Source organism: Corvus brachyrhynchos, unplaced genomic scaffold (genome assembly GCF_000691975.1).
Source record: "Corvus brachyrhynchos isolate BGI_N302 unplaced genomic scaffold, ASM69197v1 scaffold68, whole genome shotgun sequence".
In the NCBI taxonomy this organism is placed as follows: domain Eukaryota; kingdom Metazoa; phylum Chordata; class Aves; order Passeriformes; family Corvidae; genus Corvus; species Corvus brachyrhynchos.
In genome coordinates, this window is record NW_008240039.1 from 1,925,061 (window position 1) to 1,940,830 (window position 15,770).

At 44.0% G+C, this 15,770-nt stretch overlaps 1 protein-coding gene across 1 annotated transcript in view; it reads right to left on the minus strand.

The window, feature by feature from the left end:
* Positions 1 to 15,461, minus strand: part of DVL1 (dishevelled segment polarity protein 1) — a 42,069-nt gene extending 26,608 nt beyond the window's left edge. Inside the window, exons 1-3 of the mRNA XM_017743976.1 lie at positions 15,442 to 15,461; positions 14,838 to 14,907; positions 2,356 to 2,477 (exon numbers count right to left, since the gene is read on the minus strand). Coding sequence (XP_017599465.1) covers positions 2,356 to 2,477; positions 14,838 to 14,907; positions 15,442 to 15,461 — 212 coding nt within the window. The remainder of the gene's footprint in view (positions 1 to 2,355; positions 2,478 to 14,837; positions 14,908 to 15,441) is intronic.
* Positions 15,462 to 15,770: the final 309 nt, after the last annotated feature.

The following is a 15,770-nucleotide window of genomic DNA, read 5'->3' on the forward strand; positions in this document are numbered from 1 at the left end:
TCGTTCAGGAAAACATCTGAGTGCACATTTTATCCCTACCGAAATGCCTGGCTGGATTTCAGTGCTGCCACATGGTTTTTTACACTTCTTGTTTAGCCCAGCACAGCTGGAAAGGGGAAGAGGGTGACACATTGCTCAGGTCACTCCTGGCCATCCCAGCAGCACCATCTACTGACTCCTGCTCACAATTCCCTCTCCTAAACCACCTCAGAACCTAAATCTGCCTCCAAAAGGTGGTTTCCATCCTACAAAATGTGATTTAAACCACAGCAAAGGGTGCAAAAATAACTCCCAGCTGCCCTCTTCCCTCTCCAAAGCTCAGCCCATTAAATGCAGCTCCATTTTCAGAGCACATGAGAAAGGTAACTCAGAGGTCACTGCTCTCACCTCACCCTGCACCTCCACCACCAAACTCAGCTCAAAGTGGATTTGGCAACCCCCAAACAGCAGCAGTGGAGCATGAAATGCAGGCTGAGCTTCAGAACCCGCAGCAGGAAGGGGAAAAAAACGAAGTTTTGTTTGGATTTCATCAATGATGAAGCAAAACATCAACGCTGTCAGGCAGGGAGTTATCACTTCAGCTCTGATAAGGATCTCATTCCCCCGGATGGCATTGCCTGCTTCACCTATTCCTTGGATTCTTTGTTGTCCAGCAACATTTCTGTTTGTACAATTGCACAACACCCAGCTCAGCTGGCACTTATTTACATAAGGCCTCAATCAACACTGAAGGAGATGACAGATCTTTGATAGCTTGAAGAGCATTTAAATAAAATCACAGGGATTTAGGAACCAAGAAGGTACAAGTCACTCTCATTGCACAACCACCACAGCAAAATCCCCAGGAACATAATTTGCCATAATTTCTGAGGACTACAGTGATGATTCAGGTTCATTTTACAATGAAAGACTTGTTAAGCTCAACAGAGAAACAAATCACTTCAAAGTACGGTGGATTCTTGGTCACTTTAATCTAGAGTGGGTGTGCTTTAAAATGAAATTCTGACAGTGACAGGATTTAGGGCTTCATGCAGAATAACTGAGATACCTCTGCCCTGTGTTATGGACTAAACTCAGGTCATCCTTACCTTCTCTTCTGGACTGAAAAAATGAAACACAACAGAAAAATCCACTGTAAAACGTTGAGATGTTGTGGGAAATTGTGAGAAGAAGAACCCAAAAAGGCATTAAGGGAAAACAAGTTTTAGTCTAGGAAAACTCCCCACAAGCCAGATTCTCTACTGGAGTTCAGAAAAAGAAAGAAAAAGGAGTGAAGGAAGCAGAAAGCAGGAAGATGGTTTGTCTGGGAATGGGAACAGAGGCAGAAAACACGACCTGAGCGAGGTCCTTCACCCCTCTGAGCATTCCCACATTTTCTCTGTAGTATTTAGAGACTTTGAGAACACTCTGGAAGAAGCAGGTGCTCCAGCAGGGCCTTGGATCCATGGCTCTGGCAGTGAGCAGCACCACAAACCTCGTGCCTAATTCCAAGCTAATTATCTTCTTACACAAAGCTCGATCTTGCAGCTGTTCCAGACAGGTTTAGGCCAGGAAAGACAAAGGCCTGGTTTTATTTTCTGGCCTCTCCCAGCCAGTTCAGAACACAGGAGGGCAGCACAGCCCTTGCAAGACACTGCCAGGCAAGGTCAGGCAAGCTCAACAGATTTCCCAGGATTTCTCATCCCCTCTGAAAGGTTTTTATCTGTAAAAGACTCAAACACAACACTGAGGGCTCTTCCAGGCAACAGCCATCCCAAAAAGCAATGGAAAAGAGGCAAATCCAGGCCACGTTTCCTTCTCCAAACACAGACTAAGAGCACAAGGCCCTGCTTTAAATCCTCCTGGTGGAAATTCCAAGGCCCTCCCTGGAAATGAAGGTATCCTTAGGATACCCTTTGGATGAGGAACAGGAAATAACGAGGCTGCCATCAAAGCAGATATTTGCAGTCTGGCCACACACAGATGGAGCTGGCAGCCTCTGCATGGACATGGAGCAGGAATTGAATTATTCCTTATGGAAATTTTCCCTCCTGACAGCAGCATTCAGCTGGCTCTGCACCCTCCATAATTACACATAACACACTAATCACTTGTCAGCCACACACTACAAAAAAGCATTTTGGGCTCCCTCCCCACTTAACTCATCCACAGCAGGCTTGAAAATGAGATATTTTGGATAAATATTTCACTCTAACAATGACAGGGGGTTTTCATTCCCATTCCCCTTTTAATTCCTCGATATTTTATTTTTATACCAATAACAACAAACAGCTGGCTTGCAGCAGCAAGAGAAATGAGGGTGAGAGATAGACAGGAATTCAAATTTGATAAATAAATGGGAGAATTGGGTCTTACTGGAATGATGGGGGCCGGGAATCTCCGATGCCTCCCGTCCTCTCCAGGGGTGGTGGCAGGTCCGTGTGGCTCTCGGTGCACTGGGAACCTGTGTCAGAGTGGGAGCTTTCAGCCAGGACCAGCTGCCAACAGAAAAAAAAAACAGAATTACACCAAAATTACTCCCACCAGTTTCTCCACTCTGGCCCAGCGTGTTCAGCCAATATCCCAGGATGTGAGGGGAACTGGAGGACGGGACGCGCAGGGATCCCTGCCAAACTCGCCTAAAATCAGGTTACAGTCGGTCTCCACGTGAAAACATCAGCAGCCTGGATGTGCACAGAATTCCTGCAAGCACCAAGAATTCTTCTCCTCTTGCAAAAACAGGCACCCCAGGCAGGGAGGGGATTTTGGGGACCTGGCACTGCAGCATTCCCTGAGTTGCCCAAGCACACGAGTTGTCAGCATCCCTTGCAAAATACACCCACATTTTAAGGCTGTGCTCCCAGCCTGGCTTTGCCAGCACAAAAATGAAAAGCAAAAGCTGGAACACGACAGAAATACAGCCCAAACCCAATGGAACTCCTCCTACAAGATCTTCAACCCCCTGAAAATTCACAGTCTAGCCTGGTCCCCACCACCAAATCTCTGAGTTGCCACCATCTCTGTTGAGAGCCTGAATTAAGCCAAGGTCACCCAAGCTCAACAGAAAGCTGCTTCAGAGGAGGAGCAGACTCCTGCTGGTCATCCTCCCCGTGTCTCTTGTGCCCATTTTGTCTCCAAATGTTCCCTTAAGGCAGAGCTGCAGACAGAAAAAGGCATTTTCCAACCATGCCACGGAAACCAGGATATGGAGAGACGACTCTTCTGCAGTTCATGAGGACTTGAAAACTTCTCTAAAGCTCCTCTGGTGTGATTATCACCTTCAGAACTCTCTGACACTGCCATTTGCATTCAGGGAAGCTGGAGGGGCCTGGCAGCCTGTGGAAGCAAAGGCTGCAGAGCACCCAACACTCAGAATCCCCATGGAAATTGGGAATTAAAGATGCTGCAAGGATCCATCTCCTCATTCCAAACACCAAGGACCTGCATACAGCATGCTATCCTTGGGAATTATCACCAATTCCGGTCCTGGACAAGGCAGGATGTCAATTTTAATGTTATCAATATTGCCAGTAACTACCAGGGATGCTTCTGGATAATGGATCATAGGCATGGCCATGGCACACAGGAGGATTTCTGTACTCAAATCTCATTTCCAGTAAATCCAGGCCAGCCCATCTCCCTCCAGCACAGCCAGTGGGACATCTTTAATCAGCAGAGAAAGAAGAAGGAGTCTCCTCCTCTCCCCAGCCTCCTAGTTTGCAGCTCATTTTAATGATTGACAGAAGATCTTAGATTGAACTAAGATCTGATTCCCACCAGGCTAGCACCTACTTTTCTGTATTCAGCAAAGAAATAATAAATTTTTAAAAAAAGACAGAGATGCTTTGTGTAAAGAGTCTTTTTGTACACTTTGGGTTTTGACATTAATATTTTTTCAATCTTCTCAGTGTTGGAAAAAAGCTCCTGACTGAAATGTAAACCCAGGAACCAACCAGAGCAGGTCCCTCCTCTATCAGTAAATATTTTATAATGGAATCAGCATTTTTGCTTCCATGTTCTAACCTAGAAAGGCAGGGCACTGCCAATTCTGCACCAGTGAGATGAAAGCAATCAAAGATACCTAAATGCAACCTAAATCCCAGGGGAGGAGAACCATGCTCTGGGTGAAGCACCACTACAGAAAAGCGAACATGCATTGATCCAAGACTCCTTTTAATTTATCTCTGCAAACAGAACAAGGTGATTCCCAATTAGAAATTCCAGTTCTAATTTGACTTCACCTGTTAGATTAAGTGGTTATTTTTTATTAACAAGCCTGACAGTGGAGGAGTTACACTCCTCTGGTTTACAAACAGGAAGGCAGATGCCCAACCTGAGAGGGTTTGGGTAAAATGAAAAGAGGATTCTGTGAAGGACTCAGTTAATATTTGAAACGACTGTACAGAGATTCTTCTCCCATGAAGCTGGGAGAATTTTGCATATCCTAATGCAAAAAATATATTTAAACAGTCCACTGACCACACACAGCATTTTCTGGCCATGATCCACAGAAATTAGACTTGACCTGGAGGTGAGCAGGGTGACTTTATCACCAACCCCCTGAGCCACCTCATCACTTGGCTGAGTCTCTTTAAACACTTGATTATAAGGTCTTTAATTAAATAAATCCTCAATTAATGATATAGATTAATACCTTTCACTAACAGGCAACGAGGTCTCAGCTTCCCTTTATTTTTAGCTGTGGAAGAAGCAGAGCAGGAGAGATTCCAGCTCTAACTGGTTAATTTATTAAGGACTAACTATAATATAATGATCAGAGAGGTGCTGGCTGTTAAAGAAGGGGATGGAGAGGAGGGAACTGGCATTCAGGATGCAGGGAATTACTCCTAGGAGCATCAACCATAAATATGAGGCAGAAAACACACACAGGCTGTCAAAAAGGAACTGCCTGGAGACAAAACAGCTCCCCAGCACCACATGGAGTCAGCTGCATTATTCAAACTCTTATCACCAAAGCAGGAGCAACAGAGGAAACACTGAAGGGAAAAATAACACCAGCTTTCCTAATAACTTGATAATTAAAGCTGCTTTCTTCCAGGTAGGGAAGTTAAAGGGAGATGTTTAGAAAGTGTGTTGGTGTTATAGAGATGCAAGGATGTCTCTGAGCCTGGAAGATTCCCTGAGGAATCTCTGGGCTTTCACTGACAAAAATCAAACCAAGGGATGAAAAGAAGAACAAATAAAGCAAAAAAACCCCGAAAGTGGGTGTAGGCAAGATCTGCACATCCCCTTAGCCCTCACACTCTGGGCTGTGAACGCAAAACAAGCCCCTTGGCCCGAGGTATTTGGGAGCAGGAAAACACAGCCCTCCTTTAAGCCTTTCTGCTCAGGGCAACACCTGACTCCAGGAGGAGCCAACAAGACAAATCCTTCCCGTATTTCGGGATATTTGCTCTCTAGCATTTCCCTGCTCCTGGAGGAAGAAGTCTTGGCAAGGCAGAACTGATTCTGCAGGAGGCTCTGGGTCACTTTGGCAGTGCAAAATCCACTGCAGCAAAGCATCTCCTGGTGAATGTTGTCCCTGGAGAGTGATTCCCTCAAGGATAAAGCACTGGGTACCCATTTCTTACTGATCTGCAGTGGGATTAGAGCCACAAACAGCCTCAGCCATCACCATGAGAAAGGGGAGAGGGCTGCAGAAATTACCCACACTGATCTTTCAGCTGCACTGAGGAAAATAAACCACTTCAAACTTGAATCAGCTCACCACCAGACACAGTGAGCTCGAGATAAATTTGAACTCAAGATCCCAGCAGTATCTCCCCCGTTCCCAAGCAGCTTGTTAATCCTAGATAAACATCTCCCACACTTCCAGGAGTAAATCACAAGCACAAGAGCCGTGACAAAGCAGTGGCCAGTGCAGATAGTCCCATGTTTACCTTCCCAAAATAAGTTCCAAGCTGTGCTGGCTGCAGGCATTTCCACACAAAGCACACTTAATTCAGACACATCCTCTGGGGTGAAATTTTGCCCCTGAGGAATAACAATAATAAATAAATAAACCCAGGAGTGTAAGAATTTAAATAAGCTGTCTAACGTGATCTTGCTTTTATGATAACCACAATCTGGGAGCTCCTGCAAGAGCGTTAAGCAGAACTTGAAGCAATTAAGTTGTTTAAACAAGACACAGACTGTCCAGATCTGTGTCTGGTTACAAGAGGAGCACTCTCACTCATCAAAGCTTTCCTTCTTCACTTTCAGCTCCCTGTGTTCAACAGCACTTAATATAAATGGGTGGCTGCAGACCAAATGAACAAAAAACACCCCAAAAGAGCACTGGAACAACATTTGTCGTGCTAGAAAAGAAAATCTGCAGCAGAATCTCCCAACAGTCTGTAAATCATCATTAAGATAATTCTGTCCTTTTCTCTGACAAGCTAATAGGAATAAAACACTCCAATATTCCATCATTTTCAATGGAAAAGGACTGCCACAATAGAGTGTTTTTGCAGGAGAAGGGCAGAGTCACAACCAGTTCCCTGGCCACGAGCCAGCCCTGATAATTTTATTTCCCCCATCAAGCCTCCCCTGCAGTTCTGAGTGGCAGGAGCATTTTCTTTGGTCTCTTGCTGGTGCTGTGTGCTGTGCAGAGCAGTTCCACCCCGAAGGACAGCATTTCCATGGGAATCCTGGATGTCTCCTGTGTGCTGCACGTGGAGGGAGTTCATCAAGAAGTTCATAAAGAAGTGTGGAACTAATTGCAGCTGTTGATTCAGTTCGTTCCATCACACTGAACGCTGTTTGTTTTTACAACTGAGGTCCTGCCACCACACTCCCATCTCATCCTTCCCAGGACTGGAGAGAGAATATCAAGCCTGGCATGGTGCAAAAGAATCTCAGGTGTTTTTGATATCCCCAGTGATTCCCACAGAGCCACTTCCAAGCTGTGACAGGACAAGCACCAGTGAGTTGTGCAAGTTCCACAGTGTGCTAACAAACCACTGCCTGAAAGCTTCTGTTTCCTCCTCCTGTTGCCTTCTTCTTGTTCAGGAGAAGGATTCCAGCAATCCCAGCAAAAAATCTGGCTGAAAAAAACCAGTTGTATTGGAAGTCATTTGCAGAAATCAGCGTTCAGTTCACTGCTTGTGTCACCACCAGACTTCCAACCCGATCTCCAGTCTTTGGATCAGTCGTTTCACCTCTCTGTAGCAAAATTTCCCCTTTTCTTCTTCTCCACCACATTTGCTGATGGTTTTTAATTAATTATGGTAAGGCCTGACTCTTCCAGAGCTCAGCAGAAATCTGAACAAACTCCCACAGGCATTGAGGCAGCTCAAGGAATGGCCTGTGCAGAGTCCAGGGCTGAGGACACCACACAAAAAGCAGCCTGGGGAGGGGAAAGAGCAAATATTGGTGCACTCTGCTCTCAGAGTCTCATCTGGCTAAATATTTATTAATTTATCAGCACCAAAAGTACAATATTTAAACTCTCACCGAGGAACAGCAGCAGCTCTTGGTGTTTCTCTGAGCTCAGGGAGAGGTGAGGGACTGATCCCAGTGACTAAAGAAATACCCAAAAGAGCCATTTATATTTTTGACAGCGACTTCAGAACAGCCACATTCATCTATGAGTTAGAAGTAATTATTTCCTATAAAGTCACAGGCATCTCAAATCCCAAGTCAAAGCTTCAGAGATGTGGCCCATTATCCACACGAAGGCTGCTCCCAAAGGAGCAATTGCAGAAAAGGGCTGTGTTCCACCAGGAATTCTCTCAAAGGCACCAGGACTCCACACTGCTGGAAAAACCTTATCAGGAAAGGGATGTTTATTTTAGCAATGAGAAATTGTCTACACTGAGATTAGGCTTGGGATGAATGAGGGTTTATATAATGTGTGAAGAGACTGGCCCTGAAATCAGCTCCTTTTATACAGAAACTCAACAAGATTCTGCTCCTGGGGATTTTTATTCCCCGCCTCAGCTCTGGGCACTTCTTTCATTTCCCAGCCCTGAAGCTCCTGTGCTGCCCTTGTCAAATGGTTCTGCCCCACGACGTTAATTGTAATTGCAAATACAGGCTCTAAAAAGCTGATGTACAAACAGGACAAGTATTATCTGCTGGCACCCAGATAATGGGGAAGAAAAACCAGGGAAAACCTCACAGAAGGCAATGACATCACTGCCAGCCAATAGGAAACTGCACATTCCCGGCAGCCAGGCAAGGAATTGTTCCCAGATGTTGCAAATCCTTCCTAAAAAACAGAGATAACAGCCAGCCCAAGTGCTGGCTCCGAGCTGGCAGCAGCCACAAGCCAATTCCTGCCACACTCGCAGCTTCCACCAGGCACAGAGAAGAGAAAAACGTTTTAAGGCATTACAAAAAAAATATTTTCTTCCACACAATTTTTTCAAATTGCCCAGTTAAGGACCAACAAAAGAAAAATAAAGGCAAAAAGCAAAACTGCATTAATAATTTCCTTTGGGTAAGCAGTCCCAAAAAACTCCTAATAAGTTATTCCCCGAGAAAAATTATATTCTATGTTGTGTGTTAGCAGAACAGGACACACATCAGGTACTTCTGGTGTGTAAAAATGCATTTACTGTAATAAATTAAGAATTCTGACATACTAATTATGATACTCTATATTGCTGAAAAACTAAAGGTCAGCCACTGAAAAGGACTCTAGGAAGGAGCAGCTCTCTGTCCCAAATTATTTAGTGCTTAGAAGAAAAAAAACAACACAACAACAACAACAGCAAAAAGAAACAAAAACACGCAAGAAGAAAAACAAACCCACCCTGAAATCAAAAGAACAAGATCTGAGATGCAGAGGAGAAAAACAAGCAGGACACAGGAGGGCTGGGGAGGAAGTTTAAATAGCTAATTAGCAGCAGGGATTTTAATTCAATACTAATCCAGCTGTACATGGGAGTTCTCAGGGCAGCCAACGTAAGCAACAACTAAAGACTTGCAGATCCTCCCTTGAACATTTTCCCCTATGGAAATCAGTCCTGCAGATGACACCAAGATCAAAGTTCCCACCTCTGACAAATAGAAGGATTCAAATGTTATTAAAAAAGATGAAAATCTCCAATTTCCAAACGTCAGGCATGGTGTAAACTTCAAAGTAGCCACTGTATCAGTCAGGAGGGGAGATGTGGGGACAAGAGGAGGCTCAGCTGTGGCGTGTGCGTTTCATTTTGCGATGTGAAATGTGTGGTGTGGCTGTGAAACACACGGAGAGACACCGCAGTCATTCCCAGGGAGCACCACAACCCTCCCAGATGGGTTTGTGCAAGAATCCCAAGCTGTCTCCCACCAGCTGACACACGTTTTATAGCACTGGAGACAAAGAAAGCTCAGGCCCAGTTAAAAAAAAAACCCAAACAGATAAGGAAATAACCCTGCCCAAAACACTTTTTTTTTTTTTTCCCCAAAAGGTAAAGACCCAACTTTGCTATCCCTGGAAGATTTGTGTGCAATTATCTGTTAAGTTCCAGTGAATGGGATATTAAAGAATTCGAAACTGAACAATTAACTTACAGTGAGATTTACATAAAACTCCTGCAGTAATTAGCAGCAAATAGAGGCAGATAAGCCCTGCAATTTTATGGGTGTTAGTGTGGAAAAAATAATTTGCAATTCATAATGCAGGTCAGACACAGATGTTTCAGCTGATTGCTGAGCCCAGGGAACAGAAGCCCTTGTCAACATCATCTGCAAAAAGTGCATTGTGTGAGCTCCAAACCCAAGCCAAACCAGGATATGCACAGAAATTTGGGAGCAGGCTGATGGGTGGGAAGGGAGGCAAGAGCCCAAGTTTTGAAGGAATAGATCCAACCCTACTTCCTACAATCTGTGTTGTCTCTGCAGAACTGGATGGGTTGATAATTCATCCTGAGCAGCACAAAAAATTCGGTACAGCACACAAAAAAGGCTCCACTAATACCCTCAAATAATTAATTTAAACCACACATCTAAATTTTGCTTTTAGATCTTTGCAACAGCACCATTCTCTATTAAAGGCCTGGACACTGACTCCAACTGAGCTGATTTTTGTGGGTTAAGCTCCTGTGCTGACATGAAGAAGAAAAAATATTTCACTATTTCTCATCTACATGCTGTTATAGCATTTATCATACATACCATATATCAGATAAATGGTATCTGACCTAAGGAAGAAAGGCAAACTGAACCCATTCTCCTCCTGAAGAAAAGGCATGAGGAATGAAGGAGGGATTGTGTTCTGACTTGGAAAGCTGGATTTGTCTATTATCTGTTGAAGGTAGATGAGGAACTGCCTGAGCCCCATCATTAGAGAGGGTGATATAAATACCAGAAAAGCTGCAGGAGAAGCAGTGAATGCACTCACAGAATAATTGACTTTTGCAAGAGACCTCTGGAGCTGCTCCAGTCCTGCTCAAAGCAGGAGCAGCAACTGCTGAGGGATTGGAAATAAAGAATCCCAAAACGGTTTGGGTTGGAAGGGACCTTAAAGCTCATCCAGTTCCATGGGCAGGGACACCTTCCACTGTCCCAGGGTGCTCCAACCTGGCCTTGGACACCTTCAGGGATCCAGGGGCAGCCACAGCTTCTCTGGAAAATCCATTCCAGGGCCTCCCCACCCTCACAGAGAAGAATTTCTTTGCAAATCTGATCTAAATTTCCCCTTTCAGTTTGACCCCATTGCTCCTTGTCTGATCACCACAGCTCCTTCTCCAACCAGGTTTATCCCCAAGCACAAAGACTGCACATCTCTGGGTGAGCTGGGCTGGTTCACCACCCTCAGAGTTAAAAAAGAAATGTTTTTTTAATGTCTGAAGAGAATTTCCTTTGTTTCCATTCATTCCTATTGTCTCTTGTCACTGGTGCTGTTGAGAAGGCTCTGGCTCATCTCAGCATCTCCTTGTTTGCCAGATGCTCTTGTCCCTTAACCACCAGACTTCCCACATGATCTTGATGGGAAATTTTAAAAAGAAATCCATGAAAAACGTGTGTGTCTCAGTTTCCACCCCTAATGGGGAAAAACCAGCTGGTTGTGACAAAGAAAATACAAAATGAAGGTTTCTGGATCAGCAACTGTCTCCCACCATGTACAGGGAGAAAAAGGAGAGCAGATACTGATCTTGGTTGCAGCCTCCAAGCAGAAGTTTAATGCAAAAAAATAGGAATGACTGAGAAGATTTCAAACAAGCAGCAAATCCTTGGAGCAATGATTCTGCCTTCTTCTGCATCTGGAAAGCAGCCAGCAACTTATACTGATGCAGGAATCACAATAAATTGAATTAATTCCTGAAATGCATCTCAGAGATTGTGATGTTCCTCTGAAATGAAAATAGGAACAGCCCCAGAATTAAAATATAACATTTAACTGGTGTGTGTGTGTGTGTAGTGTTGTTCTGATCTTATTTCTTCCTATTCTCCTGCTTTCCAGCTGGAAAAGCCATATATTTTCATGTTTCATGTTATTTAAGGAGCTGGCAAAGAATTCAGCTCTTAACATGAGATAAAAATGCCCTTTGGGAGTTGGTTGGGAGAAGGAAGAAGGAAGAGATTGAGGAATTGGGATGTAAAGGGGAATGAAATAATCCACATCCTTATTCATGTGGAATAGTGGGGGTGGATTTTTCCTTAAACTCCAAGAACACCTTGCTGGAACAACTTGAGCCATATTTTGCTGCACAGAAGAGCCTGAATGGTGTCTGGAAGTCAGAATAAATCATCAATACACTGAATTCTCCAAGTAAAAGACAAATTTAACTGGACCACACAGATAAAAACAAACAGCCCCATCCTCCTACATGCACTGGGAAGAAGAGACCCAGGTCAGGGATGCAGAGGACAACCTGGATATTGAATTAATTGAATATTTAATTAATATTTACCAGCTCAGCAGCATGGGAGAAAGGGGCAGAAGCAGGGAGGGGATGACACTGAGGAACAACCAGGGCAGGTGTTGCACACTGAGGAGGAAAGGGCTTCTCAGGATGAATTTGCTCTCCTGACAGGAGCTGCCATCAATTCCCACCCCTCTGCTGCTAAACCAGATGCTGCTCTCAGGCCATGGCAGCACAAATCCCACCTCCATTTTCTCCCCTATTTTATCTGCAGCTTTTGGGACGCTCTCTTCCGCTTGTTAATCACACATGAAATCCCTTTTTGTCCCATCCATTCCCACCCTGCCAGAGCCCCACGCTCCGGCCCCCCAGTAATCCTTGGATTGAAGGCAAAAACAGCACCACCACCATCCAGAGCTCAGGGGCATCCTGAGAGCAGCAAATTCAGCAGCACTGAGCCCTTCAGCCAAATCCCTCAGAGCATCCAGGGGCTGATCCCACAGCAGGGGCCATCAGGATGGATGTTCCTCCTGGAGGAGTTATCCCCATCCCACCTCCAGTTCCCACACAAGAATGGACACAACCTCATTAAGAAAGGACTTTGTGCTGGCTTCAGATGGACCCTCAGCTCTCAAACACTTCTCTGTTTATTTGTTTGTTCAAACATCAGTTTGATTCCCTAAAGCCAATGTTTTTATTCCTTTGACAACCGATTTACTCATCCAGGGAATCTTCCCTTTTTCCTGGAGGCAAGTGGTGCTCATTCCTTTCCCTGAGCACTGCTCAGCTTTAGATCAGAATTAGATCAGAACAGCAGCTTTAAATCGAACTAACTCTGCTTTGAAACACTCCTCCATTCCCAAACCAAGGCATTTTGGTGCCTGCTGAGTGGAAGTGCATGGCTGAATTCTTGGAAAAGCTCTGGAAGTCACGTTGGTTATTAGTCAGCTACTGCTACTGAGGCAAAAGGTTGGAGCACAAAGGTAAAAAAACAGGTATGGAGGTCCTAAAAAGAAGGGAAAAAGCAGCTTTTCCTTCTGAACACAGTTCCCAGGAACAAACAGCTAACTTTGCAGAGTACAGACTACACATCCCAATTTTTAAGGCCTCAATTTAATACAAAACCTAGTAAGTGCTTAATACACATTTGGGTGTGTGGGAGGACTGAGCTTAAGCTCAGCTTTACAAAGCCACGTGTTTTGCTTGCCTAACACTAAAAACCTGTTGGGACTACACAGCTGCCAGAGCCTGAGTGCCCTAAAATTAAAAGCAATCAATAGAGCAGGAAGAAGTTGCTCATATTGTGTGATCCAGCTGAGCTCAGTTCACCTGCCAGCCCCAGCCCTCCCAGAGCAGCATTTCCAGCTGCTCAGAGCCCAGCAGGGGCTGTGCCTGATGATCCACGAGGAATCATTGCTTAAGAACCATCTCCCAGTCAAAGTGAGGTTGAAAAGACACACGTTGCACTTTTCTTTACACAACACTGGAGTGCACACATGCAGGAAACGGCATGCAATCAATCTGGTATTTGATTTTTTTATGTGATTTTGATGTAATCCTGTCTACAAGAAGCCAGGCTGAGAAACTTCAAGCTCCCCAGCAGGTAGCAAATGTCCTTGTCCTGTAGAACTTCAATGTCTGGGTTACTAAAATATTTTAAGGGATAAAATATTTGAAGTTGTAAAAAATGTGAGCAAAGATCTTCAACTCCTAAAATCAGCACGGGACTGGAGAAAGAGATAGAGACAAAGCTGCTCATTCCACCTGAGAACTCCAAGTAGCCCCAGTTGTTCCAACTGGGCAGTTGGAAAAAACTCCTATAAACCTACTTTACTACTGCTTCCTTGTGTACCTTCATCCCAGCAAAAGCAGGATCCAAACATGGATCCAAACATTTATTCCATGCTGAAAAGCTGCTCCAAGTCTCTGTTCAGCACAGCTCTCACCCCCATGGCACTCACCGTGTTTGCAACCCCACTTGGCACCATTTGTTGAAGCCAAGCTTTTCACAAAAATACATTTTATACTCAAGACAAACTTGAGATTTTGGAAAACACCATTCTTGTCCTCTGCTGTGTTCCCAAGATTGTAAGCTCAGCTTGAAAGTGGATATTGAAATCACAGACTATGCCTCAAAAGCTGCTTTGGTGTTAAAATCTGAAATACCACTGCTCTCTTCTCTGCCCAAAGGTGCTCAACCACTTCCATCACCCTTGACAGGCACAAACCTCCAGTCCCCAGGCAGAGAAATGTGTGCATGACACACCAAATCCATCCATGTGTTTATCTGTGCCCCAAACATCATCTGAAGGTGGGAATTCCTGTATTTCACACAGAACTCGGCAGCAGGAGACTTTTACTGCATCTCCACTAAGAGAACGAGGCTGAAGAAGGAGAAGTGTGCCAGCACCAGCTCAGCCTCAGCTCAGCACACACTGCCCAATAAATGGGAGTAATTAGGAGCTGGTAATTAATTAGTCCAGTGAGGTGACAAACAAATCCTGGCATATTGGAGAAATTAGCACATTAAACCCAGACAAGACTGAGGGAGATGGGATGTGCAGAGCAGCACAGTCACATCTGGATCACTGCCTCCCTCTATAACTGAACCAATTACAGCCCAAATTCCTTTATTTTTGTATTAAATTTATTTTTCCAAAGCTATAAATTTTCATGTCTTTTTACTGAATGCATACACAATGCTTAGCCCCCGAGATTTAAACCTCATTTAAACCTTCCAGGCATTACCACAATACCAATACAATGAAATTTAAATACCATCACCAAAATCCACCAGAAGATCACATTTAGCTGTTTTTGAATAAGTTGTTTTGGCTCTTTAGTGACAGTACTAAAGCTGTTTTCACGTTAAAACCACCTTTTCAGCTCTGCACACTTTGTGGACGTCCCTTTGATTTTTAAAATGTATTACTTAAGAACAGGATTGTTATAATTAAAATTTATACCTTTGTTTTAATGCAATTTGAGATTCAAGATACTTCTAAAAATCAGGATCCAGTATCAAACAACACAGATTTACACACACAAAATCCAACATACCCAGGACACCACTCTTCCATTGAAGCAAGGGAGCTTTGCATTGTCATCCGAGATCTCCTCCTTTACCACCCTGGAAAACAAAGAAACACAACAACAGGAAGAAAATCAGGAGTTTGAAATCACATCACATCAGAAGGGACAGTGGTTTTCTCAAATTGTCCAGGGGAAATATAATTTTTTCATTAAAATGTTTGTATCAGCAGGTGTTCTGTGTTTAAAGAATATATGACTGTGAGAATAGAGGAAACCAATCAAAACAAAGGGTAGAACAGCAACTTTCCAGACAACCAACCCAAACTGGGAGGCACAGAAGTAATTGCAAGCATTTCCCCATTTTGGAGTCTCCCCAGAGCCTTTAAAGGTCTCATGGGGACTAAAATCCCCCCCTGTGCTGTGCAGTCTCTGTGTCAGGGATCACAGATTTGTAGCAGAAACAGACTTCTGGCCTCAAATTCCTACACTGCAGAACAGGGATAAATTTGGTTTTGACAATCTCAAGTCAAACTCCATCAAATGTGTGGATCCACAGGCACAGTCTCCTTTATTTATGTTTTTGTCTTGTTGCTGTGTGAAGAAAAACCACAATAACCACGAAGCAACTCACTGGGCACAAAGCAGTGTCATGTTGAGGGGGGACTGGTTAGGAGGGAGAAGAGAGAAGAGAGAAGAAAGAAGAGAGAAGAGAGCAAATGGACAGTTTCTTTTGAAAAATTACAAATAAATAACTCCCCCACTAATGCCTGCATTCCCACATATTTTAAGGAATGAGCACCCTTTTTTTTTTCCCTCCACACTTATTTGCATTGTTAATGGCTGGCAGGGCAATATTAGGCAATCTTCACCCTTTTTTGCTATTATTGGAAAGAAAAACATTGTAAAATATTCACTTAATTCCTAAAACATCTGTCCTCCCTTCATCTTTTGGCAGCAGGA